Raw genomic sequence first — 15102 nt, forward strand, 5'->3', positions numbered from 1 at the left:
TTTCTACCAGCTCTCTGAAAATGGGGGCATGACCCCACAGCTCGTCAAATTCATAACAAGCTATGGTGTTCCTTACGCCAAAAATCTTACTCCATTTGAGGACTCCTGTGAGAGGCTCCTGATTCATTAAGAAGTGTGATCTTGATAAATCAGAAACATGTGAATCTTACATGTCCTCTCATCGAGGCTGACGCGAAAATCCCTCGTCTTCATGAATCGATGCCTAGGAGTCAGTGAAAAACTTAGCACATGAATGATAATCTAGTGCGGTCAGTTTGTAATGTATGTTTGAAGCTTGAGAAACCCCCATCAGTTTTTGGTTGCTTACGGGAAAACTGATGGTAAAAACTGACACTGGTCAAACACTAATGAAAATCAAATACAAAAGACTGAAATTGGTATTTTTTTTACACCTGAAAAAGCACCGATGTCTGAAAGGTCACAGGCTATTTTTTTATTTTTTAGTACAAGTCAGTCTTTCATAATCTTTTGCCATTTAGAAAATGATTGTATAGTAAACAGATCTGGAAGAATTACATGCACAAGAAATACACACCAAACAAGACAGAAGGTAAAACTTTTATATTTTAGCAGCAAAAATACCTGTTTCAAATTCATTAAATTAATTATTGAAATAAGTCAAAGTACTGTAGACTTATATAGTGTTACCAAAACTTGATTTAAACACTGACAACAAATTGCATTTGTCACGGAATATTTAATATAGATCTGATATACACTCAATATAGGACTGAAATCAGTGCAAATTAATACAAAAAACATGTACATAGATAGAAGCAGTCTTGCAAAAAAATACAGTCTTTCTGCTTGAGTCCTACTAAAGCGGAACGCTTTTAAATACAAAACTTTACACTTCAGAAACAAAATTGAAAAACTTGTATAGTTCAACACAAAGAGGATAGCAAGGTAGACACGGGTAACGCCAAGAGAAGTTGATCTTCAAGCTTAAACCACAAGTAAACGTGTGAGATACACTAAAAAGGCAACCTGACAAAATAATGCGGTTATTAAAATCCCATGCAGGTTGCTATAGGGCTCAAAAGTCCCAGGTAATGAAATTGGCAGGTTGAGATGGTAGATGATTCTGACTAGTGATGAGTGAACGTGCTCCGACAAGATGTTATCCGAGCATGCTCGGGGTCTAACAGTGACTTCGGCGTGCTCGAATCTTATGTTTGAGTCCCCGTGCTTGTTTGGTGGGCAATCCCCACATTTGTTGTTACTGTCGAACAGCTGCGGAATATGCAGCGTCGGAGACTTGAACATATTTTTTTCAGCACTCCGAAGTCACTTGGTTAGCACCCGAGCATGCTCGGATAACACATTATAAATACACTAAATGCGGCTCTCACTAGTCATCGGACATGGCTGCAGTGCTGATTAGCCATGCTCTCCTCGCTGTTGGCACAACCGCTCTGCCTTGATTAGAACCAATCATCATTGACAACAGGGGGCCCTTTGTAAAGATCTCTGCGAGACACATAGCATCCTGCCCATGACTTAATAACCACGTTTGCTTACCAGATCCCCGTAAGTGCATATACACAAAAAAAGATGAAGGCAGCATAAAACACAACAATGGCACAGTGGCAGGGTTATAGTATGTGAAGTATGCCAGCTTATACAGCAGTCAGTGTTGGTTAGAAAACACGACAATATTGCTTTAAAGTGTATTAATAATGACCAACCACCAATGCAACACCCTGAACAGATAAATATATATGCGGGATAGGTTTAAGGTGCTTGGAGAACACTGCGCCTCATACACAAGCTAATGCAAATCAAGTTTGCCATGAAAAAATAGACTAAATCCCCAATATATAAACTACTAAAATCCTTACAGTGGTTTGTGTCTGGTACAATGTATTGCAGTTGACAGGCAAAATAAAGTGCAACATGGCCTAAAGGGTCACTGAGGTTTATGTTAGGTACTTAATAAAGGAGCCACTATTGCACCCCCGATGTGTCACATACAAGACTTCATGGGAACAAACCTATTTCAGGGTTTTCGGTCGGTTATCCTACTAATATAAAGGGTCAACCTCTGGCATCCAACTGTATGGCAAACGGAGGAAAAGTTCAGAATTAGTGTCCAATATAGGGACCCTTTCATTTCTTAATTCAGACTTCACCTGGCTTTAAAGTGTTGTCCACTACATAGACAATACAATTTAATGGGAAACCTGGTATCTTATTTTAATTTAGAAGGGGGACTACTACATCTTTAAAAAAGGACTGCTAAGGTAGTGAACAACCCCCTTAAGGATATTTTCATGACAGTATATTAACATGTGGTTTCCTAGTAACACAGCAGTTGTCGCAGTTACAGTGCCACTTCCACTTTGGTAGCTTGTGACTTTTTTTTAGCACCTGTGCATAAGAATACATACAACAAAGCAAGAGTTGTCAAGATCTGGGTAACCCACCTGAAGTTCTCTCCTATGTGGGTAAATCCTCTACCCACAGCCCGGTATAGAGGTGAAACGGTGTGGTTGGAGGCCCACTATACATGTTTAGTCTGCCTGGAAATAAATGACTGCAGGAAGAAGGATAAAGAAGGATGTTTCTTGATCAATAGATCAGAGGCATTATTATATTGCGTGATGGGGTTGTCATTGCATCCCAGTAATGGAGTCTAAGGGGCCCAAAAAATCCCTTTGGCCCATATTAGGATACATTGGCGGCAAGTTGGCTCAATGGTTAGCACTGCAGCCTTGCACCCCTGGGTTCAAATCCCACCAAGGACAACATCTGCAAGGAGTTTGTTCTCCCCATGTTTGCGTGGGTTTCCTCCGGGTTCTCCAATTTCCTCCCACCTCCCACATTTCAAAGACGTACTGACAGGGAATTTAGATTGTGAGCCCCATTGGGGACAGTGTCAATAATGTGTGAAAAGCGCTGTGAAATTAATGGTGCTATATCAATGAGTAAAATAAATAAATTTAAAGGGTTTTTCACATTTAAAAACTTAAACGATTAAAGGGAATCTCTCTGTAGGATCAACCCTTGTAAGCCATCTATATATGGGCATTTAGGTCGTAGGAAGTTGAATAAAATGATACCTTGTAAATTAGCCATTAAAGAATATGGATCAAACACTGATCTGCATGAGAATCTACCTCTAGTGCTTATTTTTAAGAAAGGGCTGTGTTACCAGTGTGAGACATGAACTAACACAGTGCAGTAAATTTGAATTTGTAAGAAGACAAAACACATTTGCTGCAGCTCTCACAGCTCTGCTGTATTGCAACACTGTCTACCTATGAGCTGGAAGCTGAAGATGAGAGGAAAATGCAGATGTGTCAGGTATAATCACACACTGCTCTGCAGTGAGATCAGCCATTTCACATCACACTGGTAACTTCCCCTTCATTATAAGCTCTGGAGGCAGAGTATCATGCGGAAACGTGTCAGGCCCATAGTCTGGAACAGCTCATTTACATATAAATATTGATTTTTCTGCAGATATCAGAAAGCTGGATAAAAATGAAACCTAGAAATCGGTGATTCTCATATTTTATGACCTAAATACCAATTTGGCTTAGGAGCATTGATCTCATTGATAAATTCCTTTAAAACACTTGCAAAACAACAAACTCAGAAAGCACTTACCACCCTCAATGCAGTGCCAGCTCTCCATTTTGGAAGCAGTAGTGATGTCATGATTACAGCGTACATGACCACTGCAGCCAATCATTGAGCTCAGCAGCTCTACTGATATACACAAGACAAGCTGCTGAAATCAGTAATTGCCTGCAGTAGTGTTGAGCACTGTATTAGTGACATCATTGATGGAGAATGTAATTAAAGACCGGCACAACGGAGGAGAGTTGGACAAAAGGAAGGGCGAGTGATATCAGACATTGTTTGCGACCCACAAGCTTAAAGTTTGCCCACTGTCTTAAATTATATTTTCTGAAACAAGGGATGTTAATCTGGTGCAAATGAGTACCGTATATACTTGAGTATAAGCCAAGATTTTCAGCCCATTTTTAAAGGCTGAAAGTGCTTGTCTCGGCTTATACTCGAGTCATATACCGGGGGTCGGCAGGGGAGCGCTGGTGTCAGATCATACTTACCCCCTCCTGGTGCACGGTCTCTGCAGCCCCTGCTTCTCCCATGGTCTTGGCGCCCCGGCTCTTCCTGCGTTCAGCAGTCAAGTGGTACCGCTCATTAAAGTCATGAATATGCACATATTCATGACTTTAATGAGCGGTATCACATGACTGCTGAAACCTGGAAGAGCTGTGGCACCAAGACCGTGGAAGCAGGGGCTGCAGAGACCGTGTGCCAGGAGTAGGTGAGTATGACAGGGGGAGGACGGGGAGCAGTGCAATATTCACCTGTCCCCGCTCCACCGCTGCGCACCGCTCTGTCCTCTGACTGTGACGTTCAAGTCAGAGTGCATGATGACGTAGTCAGTGTGCGCTCTCTGCTGAACGTTACTGCAGAGACCCGGCAGACAGAGCGGGGTGCGGCGATGGAACGGGGACAGGTGAATATCGCCAGTGCCGGGGGCCTGAGCAAGCGGCAACACCAGCACCTGGCCCACATAGCGCGCCGGTGTCCCTGCCTGCTCAGGACACCGGCATCTGGCCCCCAGCGACGAGAGGTGAGTATGTCATTTTTTTTTAATTGCAGCAGCAGCAGCAATATATGGTCTGTATTTATCTATGGAGCATCTTTTTGGACCACCATTAACCCTTGTGCAGCACCACCCTCGGCTTCTACTCCAGTCAATAAGTTTTCCAAGTTTTGTGGTTAAATTAGGGGTCTCGGCTTATACTTGAGTATATACGGTAATTGGTTTTTATGTGAGAGAATTAATCTATAGGGTGGAGTTTGTAGATTAATTTAGTGAAGGCATGGACAGCCATATTCCTTATAGTCGCTTGGCAGGAAAAATGAGGTCTGTAGACGAGACTTACTGGATTAGACCTACATTAGGAATATTTATTTCAGAAGGATCACAAGTTAAGACTGTAACCATCACATATGCATATATTTTACATTTATTCCAAAGGAATTTATCCAAAAATAATTTACAGTGACAGATGCTCTAAGAAAACGTTACACAAAAGTGGGGATTCCTATGAACTACTTAGACCTCAGCTTTTTGTAGGTAAGGGGTGGGGGTTGTCATCTACTAGTATGAGAAAACTAGTCAGGCTAGTCCAAATATAAGACATATTTAATTCTTTTTTCCTAGCTATGTTCCTTGTAAGTATCTATGGATGCCTGCATGAAATGTAATGATACACAGATTTAAAAACACTGAACAGTTACTGGTCGTCAAAGTAATATCAGGCGGCTGCAACAACAGCAGATCTGAATTTTCGGTATGTGAAGGCACAATGGAATGATGAGGCTAGTGAAAATTACTACATAAATATAAGGTTTGAATTTGTCATGCTGTTTAGTAGATTTTTATTACAAATGGTAAATTCAGCAGCTTAGAGTATTCACTAAAGCTATGCTACATATTTCACAATATATTAATTCGATTTTAATCCTAAAAATAAACTCTGAATCACAATTTATACAGAAAAAAAAAATGTTATTACAGAAAAAATAAAAAATATATAAAATAAAAATAATGCAACTAGTCAGTCACGTTGTTCATGATGTGCTATATTCATTACACACAACATATTGGATTACAGCTTACGCGGTTTTCCCATAAAAATATTGTTTTAACCGTATCTGATGTCACAACAATCACTTTAAATATTTAACAGACAAATTATGTTGTGTAAGAATGTTATGATGAATTAAAAGGGATATCTAACTTTCAGGACATTTTTTAAACTTCTAGACAAATATTTAGGGCTAAAAACGATTTTTTGCAATTGGGTTTCATTAAAAAGTTTGCCCCGTTGTTTCAATAGCCTCTGTGTATTGCACTGTCTATTGCTGGCTGCAGAATGAGTTAACTGAGAACAGTCTGGGAAGTTGGGAACTAGCTTTTCTGTTGTTCTGAACTCCTCTCAGCTGAGAAAGAAAAGGCCTGTAACAAGAATTTTTTTTTAAAGAAACCCAAGTCTAATAATGACTTTTAGCTGCAAATACATGCATTTAAGAAAAAAAAAGTCCCCAAATGTCGATTTTTTTTTTCTGCTTAAAAGAGCTATTTTTCTTGGAATAGACAAATGATTAAAGCGAACCTGTCATCAGATTTGGCCGCTATGAGAAACGGCCAGGGTTTATGTACAGCATTCTATAATGTTGTAGATAAGCCCCCGGTCCGACCTGCAAGATAAGGAAAATAAGTTTTGTTATACTCACCCAGGGGGGTGAAGGTCTGGTCTGATGGGTGTCGCAGGTCCGGGTCCAGCATCTCCCATCTTCTTGCGACGCCGCCCTCCTGTTTGCTTCATGGCTCCCAGGCATCGCACTTGTGCGCAGGCGTACGTCTCTGCCCTGTTGAGGGCAGACCAAAGTACTGCAGTGCACAGGTGCTGGGCCTTTCTGACCTTTCCCGGCGCCTGCACACTGCTCTGCCCTCAACAGGGCAGAGGTGTACACCTGCGTATAAGCATGATACCGGGGAGCCATGAAGCAAGCATTAAGATGGGAGCCGCCGAACCAGGACCTGCGATGCCCATCAGACCGGGACGCTCCGGAGTATAATAAAACTTATTTTTCTTATCTTGCAGGTCGGACCGGGGGCTTATCTACAGCATTATAGAATACTGTAGATAAGCCCTGAAAGGCAGTGGCTGCATCTAATAGCATCCAAAACAGCTGACAGGTTCGCTTTAAGGGTGTTGGCCAATGAACATTTACCACCTTTTAATATAAGTGATAAATGTATAATCACTTGGTGTCCAAATGCTGGGTCCCTACTGTTTAGGAGAATGGGGTCTCCATTATAAGGCTGTGTGCACACGCTGCGGATTGGGGTGCGGATTCATCCGCGCAGATTTTGTAAAATCTGCAGGTCAAAATACCTGCGGTTTTACCTGCGGATTGCTCTGCGGTTTTGCCCTGCGGTTTTTCATCTCCTCAATAGAGGAGATGGCAAACCGCAGGAGAATCCGCAGAAAGAATTGACATGTCATTTCTTTCTGCGGATTGAAAACCGCAGATAATCCGCGCGGAAAATTCCGCACCGTCTGCACTGCGGTTTTTGATTCCCATAGGGAATCATGGTACTGTACACCGCAGCAGAAACTGCTGCGGGTCCGCAGCTGCCAAAACCGCAGCGTGTGCACACAGCCTAAGGGTCATAGTGCACATGCAAGACAATGACTCCATTCATTGGATTCCACATGACAATAATAGTTGTAAGAAGTTTAGCACCTCAAACCTCACATTAATTATAAGTTTGGAATAACTTCAAATTACTCCTAAAAAGAAAGTTTCTGTAAAATGTACACCAAACAGAGAAAATAGTTATTCCACAGTGTAAATGGATTACCGTATATATTCTTTATTTACAAAAACAAAAATATTTTCTAACAATTAGCACTGAGCTAATGATTTTATTCTGTTTTACAATAAATAATTATATTTTCTTTATTTACATTACAATTTAACTGGATCATTGACAACATTCAGCTTACACTAGGCTAAAGAATGGGAATTACACGCGTGGATGACCACACGTCCTGCCTTAGAATTATTAATTTCAGCCTTGGTGCTTCTATAAAGTCATTAGTGCCTCGGAACTTAAAGTGTAATTGCCCATTTAGAAATATATAAAAATGTCGGAAGTTTTGATCAGTGGCGCTCCTCGCTCTGCTTCTCTTGAGAGACTAAAGATCAGCTCAAAAATGTGTTTTTTTTTCCAAATAAAATACCCTTTTCCTGGAATCACATTAATTTGTGACAAATTTATGAAAATGTTGCATGGGGGATTACAATCTTTATGCAAATTAAGTATGTCTAGAGGTTTTTCTTGAATATTTATGTCACTTGAGTAAGATAACACAAAAATTATGTTACATTTTTAAAAAGCCATATTCATAAATGTGTCTAAATGCTGGCCAAGCTTCAAGCCACTCCAACAATGGCTCTAAATTCTGACACAAGTGGTTAATAATAGTGATGAGCGAGTATACTCATTGCTTGAGTGTCCTCTGAGTATTTTGGCGTGCTCGGAGATTTAAGCTCCCGTCACTCAGCGACGCTACAGCGATCCCGACAACGATACGACCTGGTAGGGATCGTTGCTGCGTCGCCATGTGGTCACTGGTGAGATGCCATACAGTCAGATCTTCCCAACAACGCAGCAACGATACGGCAACCCGTAGCAACCTTTGTAACGATGTCGGCGGTCGTTGGGACCCTGTCACATAGCAGCTACTCTGACGATTCTGACCTTGAATCGATGCAAATCCACGTCTATGTGTCTCACTTCTGACTCGCTAACGAATTCATTGGTAAGATGTCAAACATACCGATGCATGCTACCCAGTGGGACCTCAACGATCAAAAAATGTCCAGGTCATTCTGACACGACCAGCGATCTCAGGGGGCCTGGTTGCTGCTACCTGTCAAACGTAGCGAGATCGCTTTTGTCGTTGGTTTTCCCGAGCATGCTCTGGTGTCCTCCGAGTATTTGGACTTCGTTGTCTCAGCTGCATGATTTGCGACTACTACACAGCTTGAATACATGTGGGGAATGCCTGTTTGTTAGGGAATCTCCACATGTATTCAGCCTGTCTACAAGTCGCAAATCATGATGCAGCTGAGACAACGAAATCCAAATACTTGGAGGACACCCGAGCATGCTCGGGAAAACCAGAGCAACGAGTACACTTGCTCATCACTAGTTAATAAATATGTCCCACAGCATTAGGCATTATTTTGGACTGAAAAGCACTCAAAAAAGTAGCAAAAAACTTTCTATTGACCAAAACACCCAAGGACCAAAACTTGTGAGCTAAGGCATCAACCATTGTCAGAAAAGTACAGTTACACATTAAGCAGACATTTATAGGCCAATATCCTAATCTAGAAATACTTTTAGGCTATGTGCCCACGTAGCGTTTTATTCCGGACACTAAAAACCGGACTCCTTCCCAGAAATCGCGCGTTTTTACCGCGATTTTCGCGTGCGATATTCAAGCACTTTCCAAGCGATTTGAAGCATCGCTTGGAAAGTGATTGACAGGTTGGTCACACTCGTCAAACATAGTGTTTGACAAGTGTGAGCAGCTTTTTACTATTGAGGCCGCCTATGCGGCATCAATAGTAAAAGATAGAATGTTAAAAATTATAAAAAAATCGGGGTATATTTACCTTCCGACGTCCCGCGCTGCCATCCCGGGCCTCAGCGTTCCCAGCGATGCCTTGCGAGACCTGTGATGACGTTGATCTCGCATTACTATAGCGATCTCGCGAGACCGCTAGAGTCACGCAAGACTACGTCATCACAGGGCCTTGCCGATTTTTTATTTTTTATTCTTTTTTTTACAGGGGTATGGTACCCAGGGCCTGGAGGACAGTCTCCTCTCCTCCACACCGTGGGTACCAACCGCACATGAGATGCTTAACTTCCTGCATGGTGGGCATAGCCACATGCGGGAAGTAAGCGGTTCTCATGCATTCCTATGGGTGCGGAATCGCGGCAATTCTTTGCGATTCCGCACAAAAGAAAGATCATGCTGCGATTTTTTCCGCGATGCGATTCCGCCGCGGAAAAAAACGCAGCATTAGCACAGCATGTGTGGAATGCCATAGGAATGCATGGGGGGCGGTCTGTACACGATTTTTAAACGTTTTTGCGCCGAAAATCGCGGCAAAAACGCTTAAAAATCGCATCGTGGGCACACAGCCTTAATGTTCCATATAGTATCTATTTTTAATAGGTACATGAAGAGTAATTTGAAGCTTATGTGCCAATAGATAAATAACGCAAAATGCTTTGTTTTCCCAAACATCAATGCTTGTAGCTGCATAATGGACGTTCAAAGCCTGCGTACTTTAGACATGTGGTTGAAATGCCCACTTCTGAACTTTGGCTTGATTTCCCCCTAGGTAGTGAAGGGATAACGTAAAATTATGTTGCTGCAGCATTTTCTGTACAAAATATTCTAGCATCATGTCTAAACACAATGAATACAGCCTTCCACTCATTTTTACAATATAAACATATATAAAAAAAAATCTTTGCTTCCGCAAACGTAGTAAACAGATAACTAATATAAAATCATAGTCAAAATACCACATACTAAGAAGTACAAAGACTATAGAACTCCCCACTTACTGAAGGATTAGTAGGACACCTCTCAGACGTACACATGGACTTTTGTTGTACACACACATTAAATTGTTACCAGCACAATTACGTAACACAGTCACACAAACGGTACTTTGGTAAAACCTGATCACTAGGTTTAAATTAGAATAAATATAAAAATAATCTATTGCGCAGAGCTTACTAAATGGTCCACAGTTGCTGAATAAGTAATCACACATGTTTCATCAGTGGCAATACATTGAAAGGAATAAATTCTTCCTAGAATCACACACTAAAAATGGGAACTTTATTCTAAGCCACTTCCTTTTCAAATCTGTTTAAGTCTTAGCTATCACATAATCCTTGGCAAAATCAAGTTTTCCTCGTATAGCCGAAATTCTAATAGGGAAATACCGATAAAGCTTTTTTGTTGGGGGGTGACTCAAATATTTAAAAAATACTCATTATATTACGATTACCACTGAATACAAATATATGTTCTAAAAACAGTGCTTTAAATACAGTACAGAACATGTATGGGAATTGTTAACCTGCAAGCTGTTTAATAAGGCGGGTCACTAAATGGTCAGTTCAGGCTCCCTTCCTACTTGGTTACTGGTTCAAGTGTTTGGACATTGTGATCACCGAAGGGAGAGACTAGCACAATTTACCCTTGATACATCCAAGCATAACCACAACAGTAAATAATCACCCAGTGCACAGTGTGTAAGCCACAAATGTTCACATATGCACCCTGACAGCCATGTTGTAGCATGCAGACGCTACCTGTTAACCCTAGAGTAATATCTACAGTACTACGGTATGGATACAAGCCTACAGCCCTGATTATTTTATTACTAAAACGGTCACTGGAAGCTGCAGGGACTGCATCACAAGAAAAGTATACTATGGAAGTAGCATTCTGTAGCAGGGTCCCTCAGAAGGCATTTTATGGGACCTTGGTCCTCTAGTGCCTCAGGTCTGCACAGCAGTGTTTTACTGAGAAGTTCCAGTGTGCACTCTTGCTTTTAGCTTCCATTGTCATTGGAGAGAGTAACAGGATCTCCTTTTGATTCTTTGGAGCTCGATGAGGTTTTCTTCTGCTTCAGCTTAGATTTCTTTAGCATATGGACCTAAAACAAAACAAACAATCTATTAGATATATGCGATGACTTACATGTACTGGATATCAAAAGCCGTGGTGCTTGTGTTTAGGGTTGGCAACATCCCATTGCAAAGGACATGAGAAGACCAGCACCCAGGTGTAAGTTTGCAGATTTCGTAGATTTTATTCCATGCTCTTCATAAAACAAACAAGTGAGTGCCGGTCTTCTTATGCTACTGGATATCAGAGAGAGGATTCCAGACACCCTCTATTATCCAAACGAGAAAGATGCTGAAAAGATCATTTCCCTGTGCACTTGGCACGCTCACTAATAATCAATGCCAAGGGATAAGAGCAGTAGAACCTAAACGGGTCTTTCTTTTAAAAGAACATTCATTGACAACATTATTAAAACATGTATGTTGATTATCTTTTCATATAGGTACAGTGGGGAAAAAGTATTTAGTCAGCCACCAATTGTGCAAGTTCTCCCACTTAAAAATAGGAGAGGCCTGTAATTGACATCATAGGTAGACCACAACTATGAGAGTCAAAATGAGAAAACAAATCCAGAAAATCATCTTGTCCAATTTGGCAAGATTTATTTTGCAAATTATGGTGGAAAATAAGTATTTGGTCGCCTAAAAAACATGCAATATTTCTGGCTCTCAGAGACCTGTAACTTCTTCTTTAAGAGGCTCCTCTGTCCTCCACTCATTACCTGTAGTAATGGCACCTGTTTGAACTTGTTATCAGTATAAAAGACACCTGTCCACAACCTCAAACAGTCACACTCCAAACTCCACTATGGTGAAGACCAAAGAGCTGTCGAAGGACACCAGAAACAAAAGCCTTGTACCAGGCTGGGAAGACTGAATCTGCAATAGGCAAGCAGCTTGGTGTGATGAAATCAACTGTGTGAGAAATAATAAGAAAATGGAAGACATAGAAGACCACTGATAATCCTCCCTCGATCTGGGGCTCCATGCAAGATCTCACCCCATCGGGTCAAAATTTTCACAAGAACGGTGAGCAAAAATCCCAGAACCACACATGGGGACCTAGTGAATGACCTACATAGAGCTGGGACCACCGTAACAAAGGCTACCATCAGTAACACACTACGCCTCCAAGGACTCAGATCCTGCAGTGCCAGACGTGTACCCCTGCTTAAGCCAATACATGTCTGGGTCTGTCTCAAGTTTGCTAGAAAGAACTTGGATTATTCAGAAGAGTACTGGGAGAATGTCATATGGTCTGATGAAACCAAAGTAGAACTGTTTGGTAGAAACAAAACTCGTGTTTTGAGGAGACAGAATGTTACATCCAAAGAACACCATACCTACTGTGTAGCATGGGGGTGGCAACATCACGCTTTGGGGCTGCTTCTCTGCAAAGAGCCCAGGATGACTGATCCGTGTACATGAAAGAATGAATGGGGCCATTGAAGATGAAACTTGGATGGGTCTTTCAGCATGATAATGATCCCAAGCACACTGCCAGGGCTACAAAGGAGTGGCTTCATAAGAAGCATATGAAGGTCCTGGAGTGGCCTAGTCAGTCTCCAGATATCAACCCCATAGAAAACCTTTGGAGGGATTTGAAAAACAGGCCCAAAACATCACTGCTCTAGAAGAGTTCTACATGGCATGGAGGAATGGGCCAACATACCAACAACTGTGTGTGCCAACCTTGTGAAGACTTACAGAAAACGTTTGACCTTTGTCACTGCCAACAAAGGATATAACAATAATGAGAAGAACTTTTGTTAATGACCAAATACTTATTTTCCACCATAATTTGCAAAATAAATCTTGCCAAATCAGACAAGGTGATTTTCTGGATTTGTTTTCTCAATTTTGACTCTTATAGTTGTGATCTACCTATGATGTCAATTACAGGCCTCTCTCATCTTTTTAAGTGGGAGAACTTGCACAATTGGTGGCTGACTAAATACTTTTTTCCCCCACTGTACATCAGGCCAACTCAAAAGTTTGTGTGAACAGAAGTTTCTTTTGTACATGCTGAACAGCAGTAATAGGCAATGCATTTTTCTTTTACAGGACGCCGATGTGTTCTGTTTTTTACTCCTCTAACCTGCGGGGATTAGATGCCTTTATATATAGTAAATAAATTATTTGCTTTTCATAAAGTATTGCTTTCCTCAGAATTCAAACTCAGAACTTCTACCATGGCAGGTAGTAGGATTAGCAGTGAGCCACACTAAAGCACTAAATAATATTCTCCTTTGTTATGGGCACATTGCACTGGTATATAGAGGTGTACATTTTAATGAATTTGGTGCAAAAACATCAGTGAATACAGAATAAAAGAAAAAAAGAAAAGGCTTTAAAAAACACCCGCAAATGATGGATCAGTCCCTTAGTCCATCAGAAATATACCATGACTTAGTGTTCAGTTTTTGCTTTTTTAAGGTCTTACCTTTGGTCCTGCAGCAGAAATAATAATCTGTCCTGGTGGCTGAATCCAGGGCTCACCATCTACTTGGACTGGAATAGGTTTTAGAAGTGTAACACGGAAGTAGGAACCCTGGGCAATTCGAATACCTGAGCGAAGTCCTCCTTGAACTTGGCCCTGGCCATACAAAATGCAAAAAAAAAAAATGCCAAAATTATGTTAAAAGTCATTGACTTCCAATAGCAATGTAAGGCTGGGTTCATACTGCGTTAATGCAGTCCGTTTAACAGATGGCGTTACACCGCGGCATAACGCGATGTAACTCAATCCGTTAATGCTGCCATTCACTCCCATTACCGAGCGCATCGCTAACGCATGCCATAATCGGCATGCGCTAGCGATGTGAGGTCATTTTGTGACGGACCCACAGACGCTGTCTGCAGCGTCCGAGGGTCCGTCACTGCTAGCGCAGATGAAGCATCTGCGCTAGCGATATAGCATAACGCGATCACGTTATGCTATAGCGTTATCACAGTCCGTCAACGCTATGCGTTGAACGGACTGCATTAACGCAGTATGAACCTGGCCTAATTACGTCACAATTTAGGATAGACAAGCAGCAAGAAGAACCATAATGCACACATTTGTGCTATAATTAAAATATAAAAAAAATATGTGACTTAATAGCACTGTTGACAGACTTACCATATGAACTACTCCAGTTACACCAACAACTTCAAGCAGTCCATCATCTATCCTTGGCTTACCATAACGATTATCGTTATCAGAGCCCCACAAATCAGCTCCTGAACCCCAACTGACAAAAAAAAAAAAAATTCAAATTTGGCTTAATCTCTTTAGAAATTGTTTTAAGGGTTTCACATTTATTTCTGGGTAACAATAGGTATTATATAATTAGTGATATGATAGCTGCACTAGAGCAGATTTTTATGTGACACTTATGCAAATTGAAGAGTCATAAGAATATTAAAGAGCTAAAAAATTCTGTAGCACAGAATATACAACTTATCCAGAAAAGTTAAGTTTATAAAATAAATATATATATATATATATATATATAATAAAAGACAAAGTTATGGCTCTCCGAGATCATGGGAATTAAAGAAAAATATTGCACCATCAGAGACTAAATGTGGCTGCACAAGTATTGGGTTAAAGAGGACCTGTCCGCAATCCTAGAAAATAATTCTATACCCATAACATAAAAATTTAGAGGAATCTTTTCATAAACCTTTGCCAGGCGCAGTGTTCCACATTTCCAGGATGTGTAAACACATAGCCCTTTGATCAGGAGAAAGGTAATAAGCTGTTGTAAATTCAACTGAACATTTACAAGATGAACAGCATATAG

At 41.0% G+C, this 15102-nt stretch overlaps 1 protein-coding gene across 1 annotated transcript in view; it reads right to left on the reverse strand.

Annotated features, from left to right (window-relative positions):
* Positions 1 to 4687: 4687 nt before the first annotated feature.
* LOC141055619 (diacylglycerol kinase theta-like) overlaps positions 4688 to 15102 on the reverse strand; it is a 202420-nt gene continuing 192005 nt past the window's right edge. The window contains exons 21-23 of the mRNA XM_073552263.1: positions 14436 to 14547; positions 13755 to 13907; positions 4688 to 11340 (exon numbers count right to left, since the gene is read on the reverse strand). Coding sequence (XP_073408364.1) covers positions 11236 to 11340; positions 13755 to 13907; positions 14436 to 14547 — 370 coding nt within the window. The 3' untranslated portion in view covers positions 4688 to 11235. The remainder of the gene's footprint in view (positions 11341 to 13754; positions 13908 to 14435; positions 14548 to 15102) is intronic.

Source organism: Dendrobates tinctorius, unplaced genomic scaffold, assembly GCF_039654945.1.
Source record: "Dendrobates tinctorius isolate UK_male_01 unplaced genomic scaffold, ASM3965494v1 ptg000189l, whole genome shotgun sequence".
Lineage (NCBI taxonomy): Eukaryota > Metazoa > Chordata > Amphibia > Anura > Dendrobatidae > Dendrobates > Dendrobates tinctorius.